Genomic DNA, 17,275 nt, shown 5'->3' with positions numbered 1-17,275 from the left:
GGTGTAAAATGCATAAAGATAAATATGTACATACTGCTGCGTCATTAGCATCCTGTCTGAGGATAATGAGGCTGACAGGAGGTTTTCTTCAAAGCCTGCAGCGGATCCAGAAAGGCTGCATTCTGAGGAGATCATAATTCTCTTTAATGCCTCACTATTGAACCTGGAACATTTAATATTCCTCCCTTTAGTTTTTAATAGGCCCTTAATCACCAAGCTGTATTTCATCTTTAAGATGCCAAAGCTTGATATCTTTCACTGCAGGCTAAGTGGAGCTTTTTAAATGTTCCTACAGTAAAACAACTGAAAAGTACAGTTTTTATGTTTTTGCTTATTGCTGTGTACCAAACTCATCCGCTTCAGTTATAAAGTTCTTAATCTGTTTAAAGTTAATGCAAAACACCATGTTAGACTATTTTAAAGCATCAAATCAATGAGAACTTTTGAGTGAGCTGCATTAGTTCAGCCCCCTTTAACTCATTCTGAGGCCACTTTGGTGGCTGTGGCAAAGCTCAGAATGTGATGATTAATGACGTTATTAAAAAGTTTAAAGAGGCTGTGTGTTCTTGTGGCCAGAGCCAATTGAGGCTGATTAGTGAAGTGAAACAATGGAGTTGAATGAAGTGGAGCATGAGCGTGAGCGTGGGCAGATAAGAGCATGGGGTGTCTCTGTGCGTTGTGCAATAGTTGGGTGTTTGAGGCTGTGTGACTGTGAAATTCTGTGTAAGTGAAGGTGTCTAGGGTGCACACCTTTACCCACAAATGTTGGTAAAGATGACCAAACTGTGTAAGTGAGTGTGTGTGTTTGTGAGTGTGTGATAGGCAAAGGTCAAACTGGGGACAGGTGGGAATAAGCCAAAAAGCTAGAATCTAGTTTCCTCCAAACTGCAGGAGCGAATGATGGATTGGGCGTAGGAGGAGGCATTTAAAAGAGGGCAAAGAAAGAAAATAAAATGGAAAATGTCATTAATTTAATTTAGTATGAAAGAAAGTGGGAGGCAGAATTTAAATAAATGGTGAAGAAAAATAACACAAGATGTGGAAACTTTGATGTGTTAAGGTGAAAAGAAGGGAAGGAAAGCTGAAGAAAGGAGGGAAAATTTGGGGCAACAGAGGGAATCGAGCGGAAATCAGATTAAGAAAGAGAAAACATGGAAGAGATTCTTTTGCGGTAAGATGGTAAAAGGTAATAGAAAATGAAAGGAAACAAAGAAAAGGAACAAGAAAACAAAGCAAGGAGGGGAAAATATCAAAAGAGTGTGAGCAGGAATGTAAAAAATTGAGAAAAGGCAAAGGGATAACACAAAAAAGAAAGAGGAAAAGGAAAAAAATAAAGCTTAAGGAGGAGAAATTCACAAACTCGTGCAGAGCAGAGGAGGTGAAACGAGAGGATTTGAAGAGCAGAAAGAGGAGGTGACAAAAATAGACGACAACTAACAAAGGAATGAAAAGGTGAGCAGCTAAATGGGAAAGTGAGGAGCTATTGGGACAAATCGACATCTGCTCCCGAGATCCAATTAGAGCTCAACTTGAAACAGACGTGCAGTTGCACAACTCACTTTATCACAACAATCCCTGTGCGCTTGTGAAGCGAGAGTGCGCAGAGACTCAAACAGGATGCACACACACACACACACTGGCATGAGCAGCACTTAGCTGTGCAGTCAACAGCAGAGGAGGAGACATGAGATGCACAAACTGAGGCTGCTTTGGAGTCTGACCCCCCCCCCCCCCCCCCCCCCCCGTACCAACACGCCCCCACTCCAGGCTCCACTCTCACTCATGATCCTCAGGAATAAAAAGAAGCATCATTTCCACGGTGGGCGGATTGCTAAGGGAGTGGCTCCTTGGGATTCTGACCGTTCATCCTCTTGTTGCCTGCTGACTGACCTCCGTGAGTGTCTGCAGGCCTGCGCCGCTTCAGCACTGCCCCCTGCTGGGCAACCAGCAAACAACAACTGCAGCAATGTTGGGGACGTTTGGCTTTAGATGGAGATCTACCTCTATCAGTTTAACAGACAGTGAGTGCACTCTGCACAATAAGGTTTTATTTATACTCATTGAATGTTTTCTGTGGCAAACATAAAACTGAAAGGTTTCGTGTCTTTTTCTGCTTTCGTTCTGCAGCATTTATGTGATATGACGCCAGTTTTTTACCACTTTTGTCTCTTATTTTGTTCCAAATATTAAAAAAAAGTCAAAAATCTTCAGAGAAAATACAAAGGCTGGAATCATCAGAGGAGCTTCAAAAATGACAATCCGTGATTGTGGAAATTGTGGAATATATTTCTCTGCCGTTTATTAAGATACTTAAAAAAATGAAGTTTGACTTGTAATTTTGTTTTCATAACAATAAAATGCATTCTGTGGACCAATGTAGGCAGCTGTGAAGGAGCTTTAAATCGATGAAACAACATTAGAAACTTTCTCTTTCCCTGCTCCCATTTCACTTTTCCATGTCCCGCTGAACGCTTTAAACGCATTAACATTTTGTTTTAACAAAAGGAAAAATATTTTTGACTTTTTGTGGATTTGAACTGATTCTGTAAACTGGCAGCTTTACATTAATTATCCATAAAACAGAGGTGAACGTTTGCAGCCTGTCAGGCTGAAGGGAGGTTTGAAAAAAAGAAACCTTTTTTTTTTTCCCAAATTCCAGCAAGAACATTAAATCAGCAGAGGCATGAACCACTTTACTGGGGGTGCAGGCTTGTTACAGGGTGTACTCAGGACAGACAAGAAAATAATTGTTTATTTGTGCACATGTGTGTGTGCGTTTGTGTAAAGACAAAAAAACAAAACAAGCCAAAGAGCTCCTGCCTGTAGATTCAACCGATTTTTGCTTTTTGTCTCACTGTGACCCCTCTTTTTGCCTGCAGCATGAAGATGAAAGGGACTAAGCAACGTTACCGTGAGGACCGATGCTGCAACACACACACACACTTCTCCAGCTCTGTTTCAGTCGAGCAACATCAGCTTTGCACCTTGTTTTTCCTTTGGTACATGCACCATCAGCAGAAGGCGGCATCACCCTGTGTTACCGGATCGAGCGGCGACTGGTTTCTCTCAGTCCCCCAATCCTGAGAAAAATGTGACAAAAAAAGAAATGTTGCTATGGAAACAGTTCAGACAATTGCTATTGTCTACCTCCATCTCTGCAGGTCAAGGCAGCGGGCATTGCTGCTTCATAATCTCCCCATACTCTGTGTACATTTGTCCACAGGCGTTCTGGGAGGTGGAAGTCACAAATGCACTGCATGACACCTGAGGTAGGACTAAAATCTATGAGTGCAGGCGTGTCCACACTGCAATAGCATGTATTATCATTTGATAAATACACTTGGAGTTTCAGATGAATTCTAATAAAAAAAATTAACTTTTTTTTTTCAGTCAAACTTCTCCAAAATGTGTTTGTATTATTTATATTCTGAGCAACAGAACACAGTTCTCTGTGGGTTTTTAGCTGTAAAGCTGCGCATGGTGATACGATTGTTACAATAACTATGAAATCTTATTTCAGTTGGTAGATTAGACATGAAAACATGGAACAGCTACGCTTTGGTATTCTCCTCTTTGTTAACAGGATTCCATGCATCACCTTTCAAGACTTTGCTCTTGTGTTCTGCTCATCTTTTAGAGGAAGGTTCAGCTTTTGTCCCGGGGGTGTTCTGTTGGATTTGGCACCCCGTTGGTCTTAGAGCCGTAAAACCAGCTCCAAATGACTCCTGCCTGGTGTCATGCTGCATTTCAGGGCTCTAAGTGGACTGTGACAGTGTGGGTAGGCTTTTACCTGCAGGGCCAGCACACTGGAACTCTGTGCTTTCCTGTCTCACAGAGATTTCCATGAAATCAGCTGTTTATTTTGGTTTGTTTTTTGATGTGTTTTTCTGGGGGGGGGGGTCCTTGTTTGTTAAGGGTTTATTCCTACCTGGCTGATTTCAGCTTCTCAGAAGTAAATATGTAAAAATTCCCCCCAAAAATAGATAAAATATGAATTCTAAAAAGTGTTTTTCCACGTTTTGTACCTAATCATTTTGTTCTTCTTGGTTATGATTTCTGCAACCAAATTTCCAACTTATGAGCTTTAAACAAGACACCTTTAGGAGTTGAGGGTTGGCCAGAAAACAGAAAGAAAAAAACCTTACAAAATTGATGTGAACTGAGGAAATGTCAATAAATAATATTTTTAGCAATTCATCTGTCCGTCTTTGCCTATTTATCCAGATCTAGATCCCAGAGGCAACAGTCTAAGCAGAGAAGTTCCTTATGGGGGAACCACAAGGTGCTATAGTCTCTCCAGAATATTCGGGTCTTCCCTGGGATCTCATTCCGGTGGGATATGCTTGGAATTCAGACTGGGAACTGAGCTTTGCCTTTTGGTTCAACTTCTTCCCTACAACAGTGACTGCATTATTGCAGCTGCATGTTTCTACCTCCACTCAGTAATAAGTTCCCAAGATTCTTAAACTCCTCCACTTGTGACAGGAGCTTCTCTTCTACCCGGAGAGGGCAAACCACATTTTTGGTCAAGAACCAACTTGGACATGCTCCTTCTCGTTCCAGCCGCTTCAGACTCAACAGTGAACATCGAAGGTCCTTATGGGAAGAAGTTATCTGTAGAAAGCAGAGGTGAAAACCTGAGGTCCCCAAACCAGACTCCCTCCGGCCCCTGGCTCCACCTAGAAATACTGTCCATAAAAACTTTCAACAAAACCAGTGACGAAGGACCAGCATCCAACAGGCACTGAGAACAGGTGTGACCTCCAGACCAAACTGGAGTTCTGGTTGTAGAGAGGCTGGACGGCCCTTAGCAGGGGGTCCTAAACCAGCCACAGACCAGGGGACAAGGTTGAACGTCTCCAAATCCATAAACACACGGGGATCGGATGGACGAAATCCCATGAACCTTCAAGTCTTGATACAGTTCTCTTCATCAGCAACTAAAAAGTTAACGTTAGAAAGAAAATCGGGCGCTAAATTGCGTTTCTGAGTATTTCTTTATTCAAATTGTGAATCAGTAGACAAAGAGCTCATTGGTGAAAATATGTTGGGCAGACCGCAAGCTCCCTGCGCCGCTCCAATCTTGTCCTCTTCAGCGCTGGCACTGTTCACCCACTAATATGGAACGTGAGCCGGGGTTCGACCGTCCTGAGAGAGGCTCGTTTTACCCAACTGGTGATTTTTTTGGTTGAATATTGCTTTGTTGCACCAGCAATAAGCTAGCGAGAAAGCCTTCAGAGCTCTGAGTAACAGAGAAGGGAAGGGCTGTGGGGTTGCTTTCCCACCAGCAACTTCTAATGAACTAGTGCTGCTCTGCAGAAACTATGTCCCAGAAGACAACGGTTTATTGATGTTGGCTCAAATTAGCATCATACCTAAAAGACAACTGGGAAAGCTTTGAAAATAGATCAAAAGAACATCATTTTAACATCAATCCAATGTTATAAACGTGTGTTTTTTACTCTTTTTATCATGTTTGTATGCTTTTTTAATTCACCCTCCAAACTCAGAGCTGCAGAAAAAGCAGGATCCAACAAACTTCTTGTGGAAACAACCTAACAGAAAAGAACTCAAAGGTGGACCTCCTGGTTGAGAGGTGATGGTGCTGCCTGATCTGCGCCCGTGGTCATTACGTTCAGCTCCGACCGAATGAGAGTCTTCATGCATGGAGAAGCCAGATAAGAGGTGCCAGTATGAAGTCTAACCGACAGATAATGAGCTTCAAATGCCGTCTTTTGCTTCCCGAATTCTTCTCCTCCATGCCCATTTCAAAGAGACGGAAAATAAGCAGATTCATCACAGCTCTGCTCGCAGGGATCATTTCTACTAAACACAAAAGACTGAAGAAAAACATCTATCTGAATGTTTCATCAATCCAGGCAGGATGCTTAAAGAAATCCACAACTCAAATGTTCTTTTGATCAAAGCCTCCTCGTCTCAGAGGAAGAAGAAGAAAAAAATTGACGGTGATAATGCAGACAGATAATGCAAAGCTTTACTTTCTGAATATTCTTTATTTTTCTTCTGATAACTTTGATGCTCGGGGCAAATCAGAGTCATGACGAGCGTTTAAATTCTGTACAAACCCAGAAAACCAACAGTCAGACTGTGTTCCTGATAATTAAAGCGGTGTCAAAGCGGAGTGCTATGAAGCTGCAAATCAAAGCGCTGGCAGAAACTGATTTATGAAACATGTGCCCATTTACAAAACAACTCTTTTGATTAGCTCCGTGCTTTTTACCTCACAAGTGGAGCATTGTGCAGGGTTTTTTTTTTTTAAATTACCAAAAACATCCTACTGTAGAATCAAACTGCATTACTCCAAACAAAGACTCCATTTAATCTGTGAAAAGGCCTGAAAGCCCAAGTAAGAAGTTATTCATCAGACGCTTTTAAGTGGTGCGGGGGGGGGGGGGGGGGGGGGGGTTATCGTTATTAAACATTCATGAAGTGTTGTGCATTTAATTTGGAAGCATGCATCTCAATTTTCCCTGCACTTAGAGGCTTTAGTGAGTAAAACGCTGCACAGAAAGAGCTTTTTTTTTTTGAAGATTTTTAAGCAAATCATTCATCAACTCCCAATGATTGTTGAATGCAAATATGACAAAAAGCTGATGAAATTAAACAATTTTCTAAATTTTGTGCTAATGTATCTTTGCAGGAATATAAAAAACAAAACATAAAATACATTTTTGTTCTTCTTCTGCTTGTAATATTTTAGACCAAACGGCTATCGGTGCTAAATTACATTTTAAGTGCACCAAATGAGATGACAGTTTTATAATACCAATACAGTGTGCAGATCCAAACTCCCATTGTTCAAAAATGGACCGTTCCACCTGTCTAGGTTGTGGTTCCTGTGGTTCTCTTTGCAGCCAAAAGCGCTCAGTGGGCTTCAAGCCTCTTTAATGCAGTTTGCATCCAGCGGTTTTCCCACACCTGCTTTGCCACACGAGAGCAGAGAGCAGGTGCAGCACGGCGGGCGTTAACTCAGGAGCGCTAACGAGTGATGTGGTGAAGATGCCACACTTTGTTTTTTTTCCCCCCTAAAAGTTGGCAAAGAGCTCAAAATCTAACAAGACACGGAACGTAGGATGCCCACATACAGACTATACAGCAAAAAACATTCAAAACTTACTTAAAGATCATTTTGTTTTCATTTACAACTAGGAAACCCAAACTAAAGTCAACCAAACAGCCCGAAGACGTGTTTAGACGGTTTGAGGTCTTGGTGGTGTTGCACACAAAAGTGGTTTGGTGTGACGACAGCAGCAGGAGGATTTATGAGCAACTTAATGCAAAAAGATCATTTCAGTGTAAAACGCAGATGAAAATGAAAAACGAGAAAGCCAGAACACCAACGACATCGGGCCAAAGTGGGTGAAATTGAACTGAACTCTGAAATAATTATTTCTCTTTCTTTCCTTGTATGTGAACGGTTGGGAATAACAAGTTAAAAATCTAAAGTTGATTTAGTTTAGGCGTTTTTTTCCTCTAAAATAAGCCGCAGTTCTGCCACAGGTGATAAGAGCAAACCCTGTTAGCGTTCGTGTGAGGCCACAGCCGACACCAGTCTCTTCAGTGGAGCTTGAAGTCAAAGCTACTGAGGGTACATTCAGGAGGGGGGCGCAGTCAGAACCAACATACGGGTCAGGGGGTTCAGATGGGTGGTGGGTGTCGGCCTCCTTTTGGCCGTTTGGGGCCTTCGTCACCACACGTTTGTAAAAGAAACAAACAGTCCAAACGTCTTTAGATGATGCAGAGGGCGCCTCCTTAAGCATTTCTTAATGTTTGAATACTGGAAAGCTTCTGATTATGACTGAAGGCGCAGAGGAAGAACCGAGCGGAGGACAGCTGGCCTACAGAGAACGAGCAGATGGGACCTTCTGGTTCAGAAAGGTGTCATAAGTTCCTTTGAATGCCGCTCCGCCTCTGACCCCAAGCAGCCACAGATGGAAGATTTCAGCCACTTCTGGTTTTTTTTATTTCTGATCCGGCCTCTCCAGGCAGTGAAAGCCAAATGAAATCCAGCCTTCTATTATTAAGTGTGCACCTCCTCCTCCTCCTCCTTCTCCTCCTCCTCCTCCTCCTTCTCTTTCTCCGCCTGAGCTGCACCTGAGCTTTGTGAAGAAACTGAGAGCATCGTTTCCATCTTTAGTGACCACAGCAGGAAGATTTCTACTTTTAGGACTACAGGAAATACATGTCTGACAGGTCAACCACGGCAGCTTTGGGATGTAGAGGCTCACGCTCGGTCTCTGAGGGGGGGGGAGGTCAGCGGCAGCCGCAGTGGAAGTCGGCGTTGGGGTCCTTCAGGAGCTTCTTGCGGTCCACGTGCAGGCAGTCTAAGTGGTACCAGGCGTCGCACACGTCGCACTGGATCCACTGAACCGTGTCCTGCTGGGGGAGCCGGCACCGCGGCGCCGCACACGGCTCCACCACGCCGCCCACCGCACCCTCCTCTTCCTCCTCATCCTCGTCATCAGAGGAAGACGAGCCAGTCGAGGAACCCGAGGAGGAGGAGGCCGAGGATGTGGACGAGGAAGAGGAGGAGGAGGAAGGGGAGGGCGGGAACGGGCAGGGGGGAAGGGGATGTTTTCTGGGGCGGCCTCGTCGTTTACTGAAAAGACAGGAAGATGGAGGAAGAGGAGGTTAACCAAAATAGCTGCATCTATTTAATTAAAGCCGCCATCTGTTAGCGTTCACTGTGATATCTCACGCTCCAGCAGAACAGAACGCCACAGGGGGAGGAGCTCCTAACCTGGGGCATGAGGTGAGACACCACCTCGTACCAACATCTGTCACGCCACTTTTAGAATCACAGATCTCACCTTGTCGGATGATGAAATCTGTTGAGCTGCATCCTGCCTCGTCTCTCCCCTGTGCGGCTCACGGAAGGCGGGGCCAGGCTGTAGTTTTCCCCGCCCACCATCAGAGGGGAGAAGACTGGCGCGCTGTTGGCCCTGCGCCTCCCTCTCTGTGCCGCCGGGGAGCAGTGGGCGGGTTTGCGCTGGCGGAAGGCGCTGATGTTGCCGTGCACCATCATCCTGACGCGCTGCGAGCCCTCCACCTCTTGCTTGACAGACAGGCTGCTGATGGAGGTCTGGAGGACCTGCTGGCTGAGGTGGCTGTTGGTCACGGCGCCGTGGAAGCTGCCGATGGTCCTGATGCCCGCGGGGAAGGGCTTCACCTCCAGTGACCTCCGGATGGCGCTGTGGCTCGTGGCCTGGAGAGGGGGTGGGGCCGGGGAAGTGAAACCCTCCGACTCAGACTTGTAGAGCCTCCGCCTCTTCTTCGGCCGCGCTCTCGGCGCTTCATCCACGATTCTCGTCAAAGCTGACCAAAAGAGAAAATCTTTGATTTTTTTTCTGGAGGTTCAACAATGTTGCTGTTAGTCCAACTTGGTAAAAATGTCAGACATGACGTCAAAACTACTAATGAACTTTTTGGCCGTTACCTCCTCGACTCCTGGGCTCATCCGAGCTGTCGTCCTCCAGGAGGACGGTGTGCGCCGACTTCCTCCTGCTCCTGGACGCCGCCGGCACAGGCTTTGCAGTGGACATCGATGTTGCAGGGGAGACGGCCGGAGGCGTGGAGGGAGGCAGCAGGGAGGTGAAACCCACAGAAGGCGGGGGGGAGGAGCATCCGGGGTCAGAGACGGCCCCCTCCTGGCTGTGGCTCCTCTTGAAGGTCCAGGCGCTGCCCTTCATCTTGCTCAGGCTGCCGATGGAGTTGAGGATGACGGTGGCCCGGTTGATGGACAGCTTGGACAGGTCCAGGTTTGCCGTCACTTTTCGGTCTAAATTGGTTCGAATCCGGTTCTGTAAGTCGGAGGAGAACATTCCTGCCTGAAAAACAAGAGATATACACATTTTAAAAGAATTATAATAAAAATAGGCCCAAAAAAAGTGAATGACCTGATTTTTCTTTGCTGGAAAATAAGAATGATCATTTCATAAATGAATTGTTTTGTTGCTCGGCTACATTCTGTGGATCAGAATGTTTTAAACCAGGTTTTTTTCCATCTCTAACATCGCTCACTTCTGCTGATCCTCATCTGCTTTTACCAAACAAGCTTTTTCAAACAAGAGGAATTTCTTCACGCAACTGAAGCTGCATGAAGAGGAGGAACACAAAACGAGCAGTGATGAAGGAGAGATTTTCATCTAAACTATCTTACAAGATAAAAACTTTCAGATGATGGGAAACGGGGTCACGCTTACTCCGTGCTACCACTCCCACCCACAACTTTGAGGTGAATTTCCTAATGAACTCCTGCCGCTCTGCAGTAACTATGTCCTAAAAAAACTACACAGAATTTTTCCTTTTGGCCTAAAAACGACATCATTATTATTAAAAAGACCACCGGAAAAGCTTCACAATAAATCAAAAGGTGAAGTGGGACTTTAATAAGATAAGATGCACCTTTTTAAGTTATTCTGAAACACTTTGACATACATTTTTGAAAATGTTTTATAATAATCAGTAATTGTTAGACTTTGAGGACTAAGCTTTTAAGTGTTTTTGGTTTGTAGAGAACAATAAAAAAATAAAAAGAAATAATTTGCATCAACGGAGGCAGGTTTTTTAAATCTCTGATGTTCGTCTGCGTTTGGATCCTCCTCTGACCCGGTAGCTACCTTTGGAACTGTGATGGCATCAAAGTCCAGTGGCCGAACTTTGACCTTCTGGAACAGGAAGTAGAACTCTGGGCTTCCTGGAGAGGACTGACCCCCAAAGACCAGCGTGTCGCCGTCGGACAGCTCACACAGGATGCTGGACTGGAGGCGCACGTCGTTGACCCATGTGCCTAAAAACATGAGGAGAAGCTTTGAGATTCTCTGCAGAAATCACAGTCACAGCTGAACAGGAAGTCGCCGGAGGCCAGACAATCAGACTCATTTTAATATACAAGTGTCAGACAAACCATCAAGAGGAGCTCTGAAATGATCATTTGTTGACTATCAATTTGTTTACCACTCAAAGCAAATGTCGAACAGCCGGCGAGACGGAACTAAACCAAAAGAGCTGGAAGGCAACAAGACAATCAGGCGTCCGCGACAGCGGCAGCCGTACCACACGCGGCGCTGAATACCAAAGCAGGTCCGAGAGCAAACGGGGGAAACAGACTGTGAAATTACTTGAGCGTTTAGACAGCCGGAGTGGAGTTCAGTCTGTCAGTCAGTGACGGCGGGACGCTCCACTCTCCGCATTCATCGCTCACATCTGATTTTCAGAGATGTGCGCTGCTTCCAAACGTGTCCTAACCGCTTTCTTCCACCTCTCTTTTTCTGGTTCTGTTCATCTGTTTGCTAATATCTCCTCACTAATTGCTCCAAATTGTCTGTGTGCACACTTGCGATTCACTTTCCCTACAATCCAGTTCAAACTTCGATTCCTATTTGGGTTTCGGTTTGGGTTTGTGTTTTTACAAAACAGCACAAAAAACTAAAAAGTCAGAAAAATGAAGGTTTTTTTTAATTTGCAAATAAGTAAGTAAGGAAAAAGGAAAAAGCCTATAGTTGTCTCATACTAGCCATGGTTTAATGTATTAAAACAAATAACTCTCAGATTGGTACAATAGTTTAACCTTTCCATCCAAAGCATACTGGTATGCAATAGAAATATTTTTGCTTGAAACAACAGTTTTCTTTATTCATTTTGTAATTTTGATTAGTTAAAATAACCTATATATTTTAAAGGTATACCGTTTTAAATTTTCTCAATTTTGTACTGAATTTTTGTGACATCTGTTAAATTTCGTTTAATGCCTTTGTTTCCAATTTGCTCATTTCCAACAAACAATTAAAAAAACGTTATTAGCATCAAGTTTTCTTGATGAACTGATCGATTTTTAAATGGTTGTCAGTTATTTCATCACATATCCCTCATTTTCTGGTGAGAAGCTGCAAAGATTTTCTTTCTTTGTCTTCTTAAAGGTGATTTAGCATCATCTGATGATGTGACAAACAGAAGCAGCTCTCCTCAAATGCAGCATCCATGTTGCTCTTTAACACTATTTTAATAACAAACCAGTTTAAATGTTCGTGCACAGTGGGAACCCGCAGCCGGTACGCTTCCAAATTCCCACATGATTAACGCCTGACAGGCTGATGGGGGGAGAAATAAAATAAATAAAGTGCAGCACAAGCAGATGGTGCCTGTTTCACTTTCAAGGTTCGGTCTCCAGCAGTTCTGGGGCTTCTGTTTTTAGGTTACCTAAGGGCCAAACACAAACTTCAGTCGTGGTTTCAAACAACAAAAAGAGGAAACCAAGCTGACGGCACATCTTTGAAGTGGCAGGAAAGCGTCTTTAAAACTTTAAAGGGTTTTGCAAAGGAAAAGGTTTCGCAGATTTTTGTTTATCAGCTGCCACCGTTCACTTTTCATGTGAAAATGAGCAAAACTAAATAGCTTGAACCTTTTATCCTTTTAGCCTTTCAGTTAATGTCGTTGGTACGGTGAGGTCTTCCTTTCTCTCAGAAGGGCCTATATTTCCTATAAGCAGGCGTGTTTCTGTCTCTTTCACTATCAGAATGACTTGTGTGAGCATCTCCACATCTGTGTGTGAGACCCATGCCTCCTCTCACCATGACTGCTCCTGTCCTTGATGTGCACCCTCCAGCCCTCCTCTTGCTGCTCCCCGTCATCACCGCTCGCCTCCTTCTCGGCGTGCAGCTCAGCGTGGATGCGGGACACCAGCGCCGACTCCAGCGTGACGTCGCACAGCTCCGCCGCCCGTCCCAGGCGGAACACCGATTGGTTCAGCGCCGGCCTGAACGTGTACAAGTCCCGGGCAGAGTCACCCGTCGAGAGCCCGATCCGGAGCAGCTGAAAGCACGGCTGCGCCCCGGACAGCATTTCTGCAGACTTCATGTTTCTGCCAACTTTAAAAGCCCCCCCCTCCCACCTCTGTCCTGGGGCTACCCCCAAGCTGTGACAGCCCCCCCCCCCCCCCTCCTAGTTACAGGAGGTGATCCATCCTTAGATTCAACTCTACTGTAGAGGAGAAGCTAAACTGAAAGTGTTGGAGCTGACAGCTGACACGAAAGGAGGCCGCCTCATAAAAACAAAGTGAAAGCAACACAAGCAAAAGGTCACAGAGAAGAGCAGCAGCTTCCAGCAACAGGTGTCTGCATTAGTATGCAGAGCTGCTGTCCCTCTGTGCATGTATGAATTAATAATGAAGATTTAGACCACTGTATAGGACAGCGAAGGGTGGAAATGCACCCCGGCTCAGACACACCACATCCCCCCTGGGGTGTAAACCATGAGGCTGTGTTTGAACAGAAGGAGCTGCATTGATGTGGACAGCAGGTGCAACGGAGCACTAAACTAAAGCCTTAAGAAAGGTTGACAGACGAAGCTTTTGTGTGGCGCCTTCTTTTTTAATGTCCAAGGATGCAGAAAGCTCCTTTTTGCATGTTTGTAGGGGTTAGAAGGATTAAAGTCCCAGTCATCCACCAAGTCACGGGTGGGAAGTCTGACAGGCTTCAACAGCTGTCTGATCTGCAGAAACAGGAGGGGAAAGAAAAACAAAAGAATGAGAATATTTGCTGTGCTTAATGTCAAAACCTGCCTGAGTTTTGTTAAATATTTGACCCATTTCACCACTTAAAGACATCACATGACTAAAACTGTGAGCAAAAATGAGATTTTCAGAGGAGGATCTCCACTCGCGAGAGCGAACGGGATCAAGACAAAGAATGACACAGAAACTAACCTAAATCAGAGCTAACGTTCAAAACTATTTATTTTCTCAACAAAACCTCTTAAAACATTGATATCATTCATAGTTTTAAGCGATCGAAATGAATCTGAAATTACGCAGGCTGGGAGATTTCCTGGTCACGGTTTTAGGCTCGTGGCTCGACAGAAGGAGGATCAGCTAGCTGACGTTAACTTAGTAGTTGTACTACAACTTAGTTAGTCAGAGCGCCCACTTACGACAAAACGCGCCAATTTCACGGGAAATCATTTCCAGAAAGACTCCGAACAGCTTCATTGGCCACTCAGCTCCCGAAATAAACTCACAAGCTTTGTATTAAAATAGTTTTTTAGGGTAATTCATCTCCGCTGCCGTCCGGCGGGGGAGCACTTCTTCGCCTCTGCCCTCCCGGGAGGAAGTCCTTTGAAATTTGGCGCGCCACTCCCGATGCTTCCGTGCGCTTCAAATGACGACACTTCCGGTTTTTGTCCCAATTGGCTGAAAGCCAAGATGGCGCCTTCCTGGTTTCCTCTGAATTTCTTAAACAAGTCCATAGAACCGTTTTAGCTGAAATACCGGTTATTTGACGACACTTCTCTTTATACAGTCCTCCCATTAAAGCATTTATCTACATAATATTTATTCAATTTTTGTTTGGAAAATGTGAAATATATGGCATCGCCTCTATTTTGGATATTCTGGCTATTAATTTTAAACAAGTTTTTTTTAATTAATCACGTTTTATGCATCAGCTTTTTCTTTACATTTTAAGTAGGGTGTAAATTTTGACATATATTTTAATATCAAAAAGGATCTTGTTTTTTAACATACTTATCTAATTATGCACAATTTAGATTACATTGTACATTTAAAACAATATGTCCACAAACACAGTAATGGAAGTTAAATTTATGATTTTTAAGAATTAGATTTGGTCAGAATCTAAATTTCTTTGATTGTCATTGTGTGCAACGCAACGAAATTATGATGCTCCCAAGCTGTAAAAGTTGGGTTTAGACATATAAAATAAATCTTTTACAGACACTTTAAAAGAAATGTATGACATTTAAATTAACTGTATTTCGAATTTGTAATCAAATTCTTGATAATTACAAACTTAAAGTCATTTCAAAGAATGACCTTTTTGTCCTAGATACCTGTGGGGGTTTGAGGGGGAAATTATAATGACTGTGGGGATGTTGGCAGACACCTCTCTGCAAGCTGTCGTCAAACTTAATAGATAAAGATTAGAGATTCACTGTAAACCCGAATAAGTTCAGTGAACTCAAAATATTTGAGGAAATCGATTACATAATAATTTTTAAGTTAACTTACATAAAAAGTATAAGTTAATTTGAACTTAAAATGTTTGAGTTGAATAAAATAAAACAATTGCACAATAACATTTGAACAACTTGTGGAAAACGTATAACACTGCACAATTTGTGTAAAAAAAAAAGTGCATCAGCCATTAAAAAATACATCAGTCTTTAAAACAAACAAATGAGCACCAATCTTTTTTACACCATTTCCTTATACAACTTTATTAAAAAAAAAAACATTCTGCATTTCAAGAAAGGCAAAAATTGAGTATCAGCCTTTTTTTTTACACTTTTCCCTCATAAAACTTTTTCTTTGGCTGCCCTTTCCCAAAAAACATTGGCACTCAAAAGAATACCCATTTGGGAATGTCGCCTACCACAAGCTCATCTTCCACCACTGCTGTACTGAGCTGACAGAAATGCACTGAACTTGTACTGTTCTTGTTGACGGTCAAATGCCAACAGAGGTGCCGCTGATGTCTGGCTTTGGTGACTCTTTAATTTTTAAAAAAACAGTGTAGTATTAAAGAGAGTGAATTGATCGTTTGAGGGAAAAAACTTTATGAAAAGACGACAACCTGATATTGAATGACATTTTAAGATAATTAAAGAGATTTTAAGTGTCCACATGAAGGAGGGATCCTCCCCCAGGACGGACAGTCGAAGAATTAAATGTTCTATCTTAACAACTACATATTTAAAGTCCATCAGATTGGCTTCATCCAAATGAAATAGGGGATGGCTGGGGGTGTGAGACGAGCCAGAGGCAGGATCCATGGTCAGGTACAGATGAGCTGGAGTGCAACATTTTTGTCCAAAAAGTCTCCAAGACTTTTTGGAGACTATGTGCTCTGCCACACAACATTGCTTTGGCAAGACTTTCTGGTTAAGTTATATTGCCTACATGGCTGGAGTATTAACCAGCACACTGTCATTGGTACTATTTAGTGAATAAACCATTATCCATCATAAAGTACTTACATTCCAAACTTTGAAGAATTGTGGGTCCTCCTCACATTTGTATTTTGGAAGCCAGTGCAGGACAGGAGTACGTTTGACATCAGCAGTCTGCTCTTGCTGCACAGAGACATATACAAATTAATATGGCAAACATATTTCAAATGACTTCACCCTTGTCTTGCTCAGTTCAGTTCATCTAGTATTTTAAATTATCTTTAAATTGTACTGTTATCTAAAAAAATACACTAAACATAAGATGACATTACATTTATAACTACAAATGCATTGGGATCAACGTTGAATTTTTTTTCTCCAGTGAAGTAAACATTTACAGTCACTGAATTAGAAACGCTCAGTGATTAATATGAACCGACCCAAGTCAGTCCCTTATTTTAGCTATACTAATGCATAATGTTGATTATGCCATGCAGTTACACCTCACCCGGTTATCATAGATGTGCAGAAAGTCGCATAGAGCCTTCCGGTTCGTGCTGCCTTCTGTCTCAACAAGATCAGCATCCGTGTCTGTCCAGGTCAAAATAAAACTGATTTTGCAGGTTGACATTTGTGATGCGATGAAACTCAGCTCACATCTACAAAAAAAATTTAAAATGTTAAACACATTTTAAAGCTTTTTAAAGCTACTGGTAGCTTGGAAAAACCGCTGCATTTTACAATGGCCTCAATACTCTGTCCACAATATGTAATCTATGATACATATTAATATTATTTTAAAATATTTGACATTGTGAAACACAAATCACAACCAAACCATGGCCAAAAACTGTTTTTGAGTAAGCAAACTATATACATTTAGTACTTTCTTAACCTGAGCCCAATTCAGGACTAAGTTATAACTGCTACACAACATTTAAGATAGCTTGAACATATTTTATTTATTTATACTTAATTTAATTTGTCAATAAGGTCAAATGCTCTACTTAGCCGAAAAATTCATTGGACTGGGAGCTGCTCACGTGTCTTAAATATTGCAACCATGTTGTGAAATTACAATTAAAACTTACCTCAGCTCTTGTTGTTTAGCTCTTTCTTTTGCAGCACTTGTGCCAGTTAGTTTCTGCAGGTTCACGGTGATTGCAAAGCTTAACAAGGTTAGGATCTATTTAGCAGATCTCTGGAGAATTGTGTCTTATATAAAATAATCGAACCTGCACACTGTAGCATCCCCTGTTCCTAATGCAAATAAAACTACACATTAATGAGCTCAGCATTAAGAATTTATGCATCCAAAATAAATAGAGTAAAAATGCCGCATGAAATGAAA

General features: G+C 42.8%; 1 protein-coding gene across 4 annotated transcripts; it reads right to left on the bottom strand.

Moving 5' to 3' along the window:
* Positions 1-6,432: 6,432 nt before the first annotated feature.
* On the bottom strand, positions 6,433-17,275 carry tcf19 (transcription factor 19). 4 transcript variants are annotated; one of them, XM_023959939.1, is made up of 7 exons: positions 16,433-17,275; positions 16,012-16,107; positions 12,591-13,509; positions 10,641-10,810; positions 9,458-9,848; positions 8,832-9,336; positions 6,433-8,620 (listed from the first exon to the last, which is right to left on the bottom strand). In XM_023959939.1, the coding sequence occupies exons 3-7, from the start codon at positions 12,874-12,876 to the stop codon at positions 8,275-8,277; spliced, it is 1,698 nt and encodes a 565-aa protein (XP_023815707.1). In that variant the 5' UTR covers positions 12,877-13,509; positions 16,012-16,107; positions 16,433-17,275; the 3' UTR covers positions 6,433-8,274. The 4 variants fall into 4 exon arrangements, with proteins under 4 accessions (XP_023815707.1, XP_023815709.1, XP_011479621.2 ...); XM_023959941.1 differs by lacking the exon at positions 16,433-17,275 and having other exon boundaries at positions 16,012-16,129; XM_011481319.3 differs by lacking the exons at positions 16,012-16,107; positions 16,433-17,275 and adding an exon at positions 13,948-14,165.

This window comes from Oryzias latipes, chromosome 11, assembly GCF_002234675.1.
Source record: "Oryzias latipes chromosome 11, ASM223467v1".
Lineage (NCBI taxonomy): Eukaryota > Metazoa > Chordata > Actinopteri > Beloniformes > Adrianichthyidae > Oryzias > Oryzias latipes.
This window is presented reverse-complemented; position numbering and strand designations above follow the sequence as displayed.

Coding starts and splice junctions, on each gene's coding strand:
- tcf19 (XM_023959939.1), bottom strand. CDS start 12,876: ATGAAGTCTGCAGAAATGCTGTCCGGGGCGCAGCCGTGCTTTCAGCTG. Junction 10,811..12,590: donor CAAGGACAGGAGCAGTCATG/GTGAGAGGAGGC, acceptor TCATGTTTTTAG/GCACATGGGTCAACGACGTG. Junction 8,621..8,831: donor AGATTTCATCATCCGACAAG/GTGAGATCTGTG, acceptor CTGTCTTTTCAG/TAAACGACGAGGCCGCCCCA.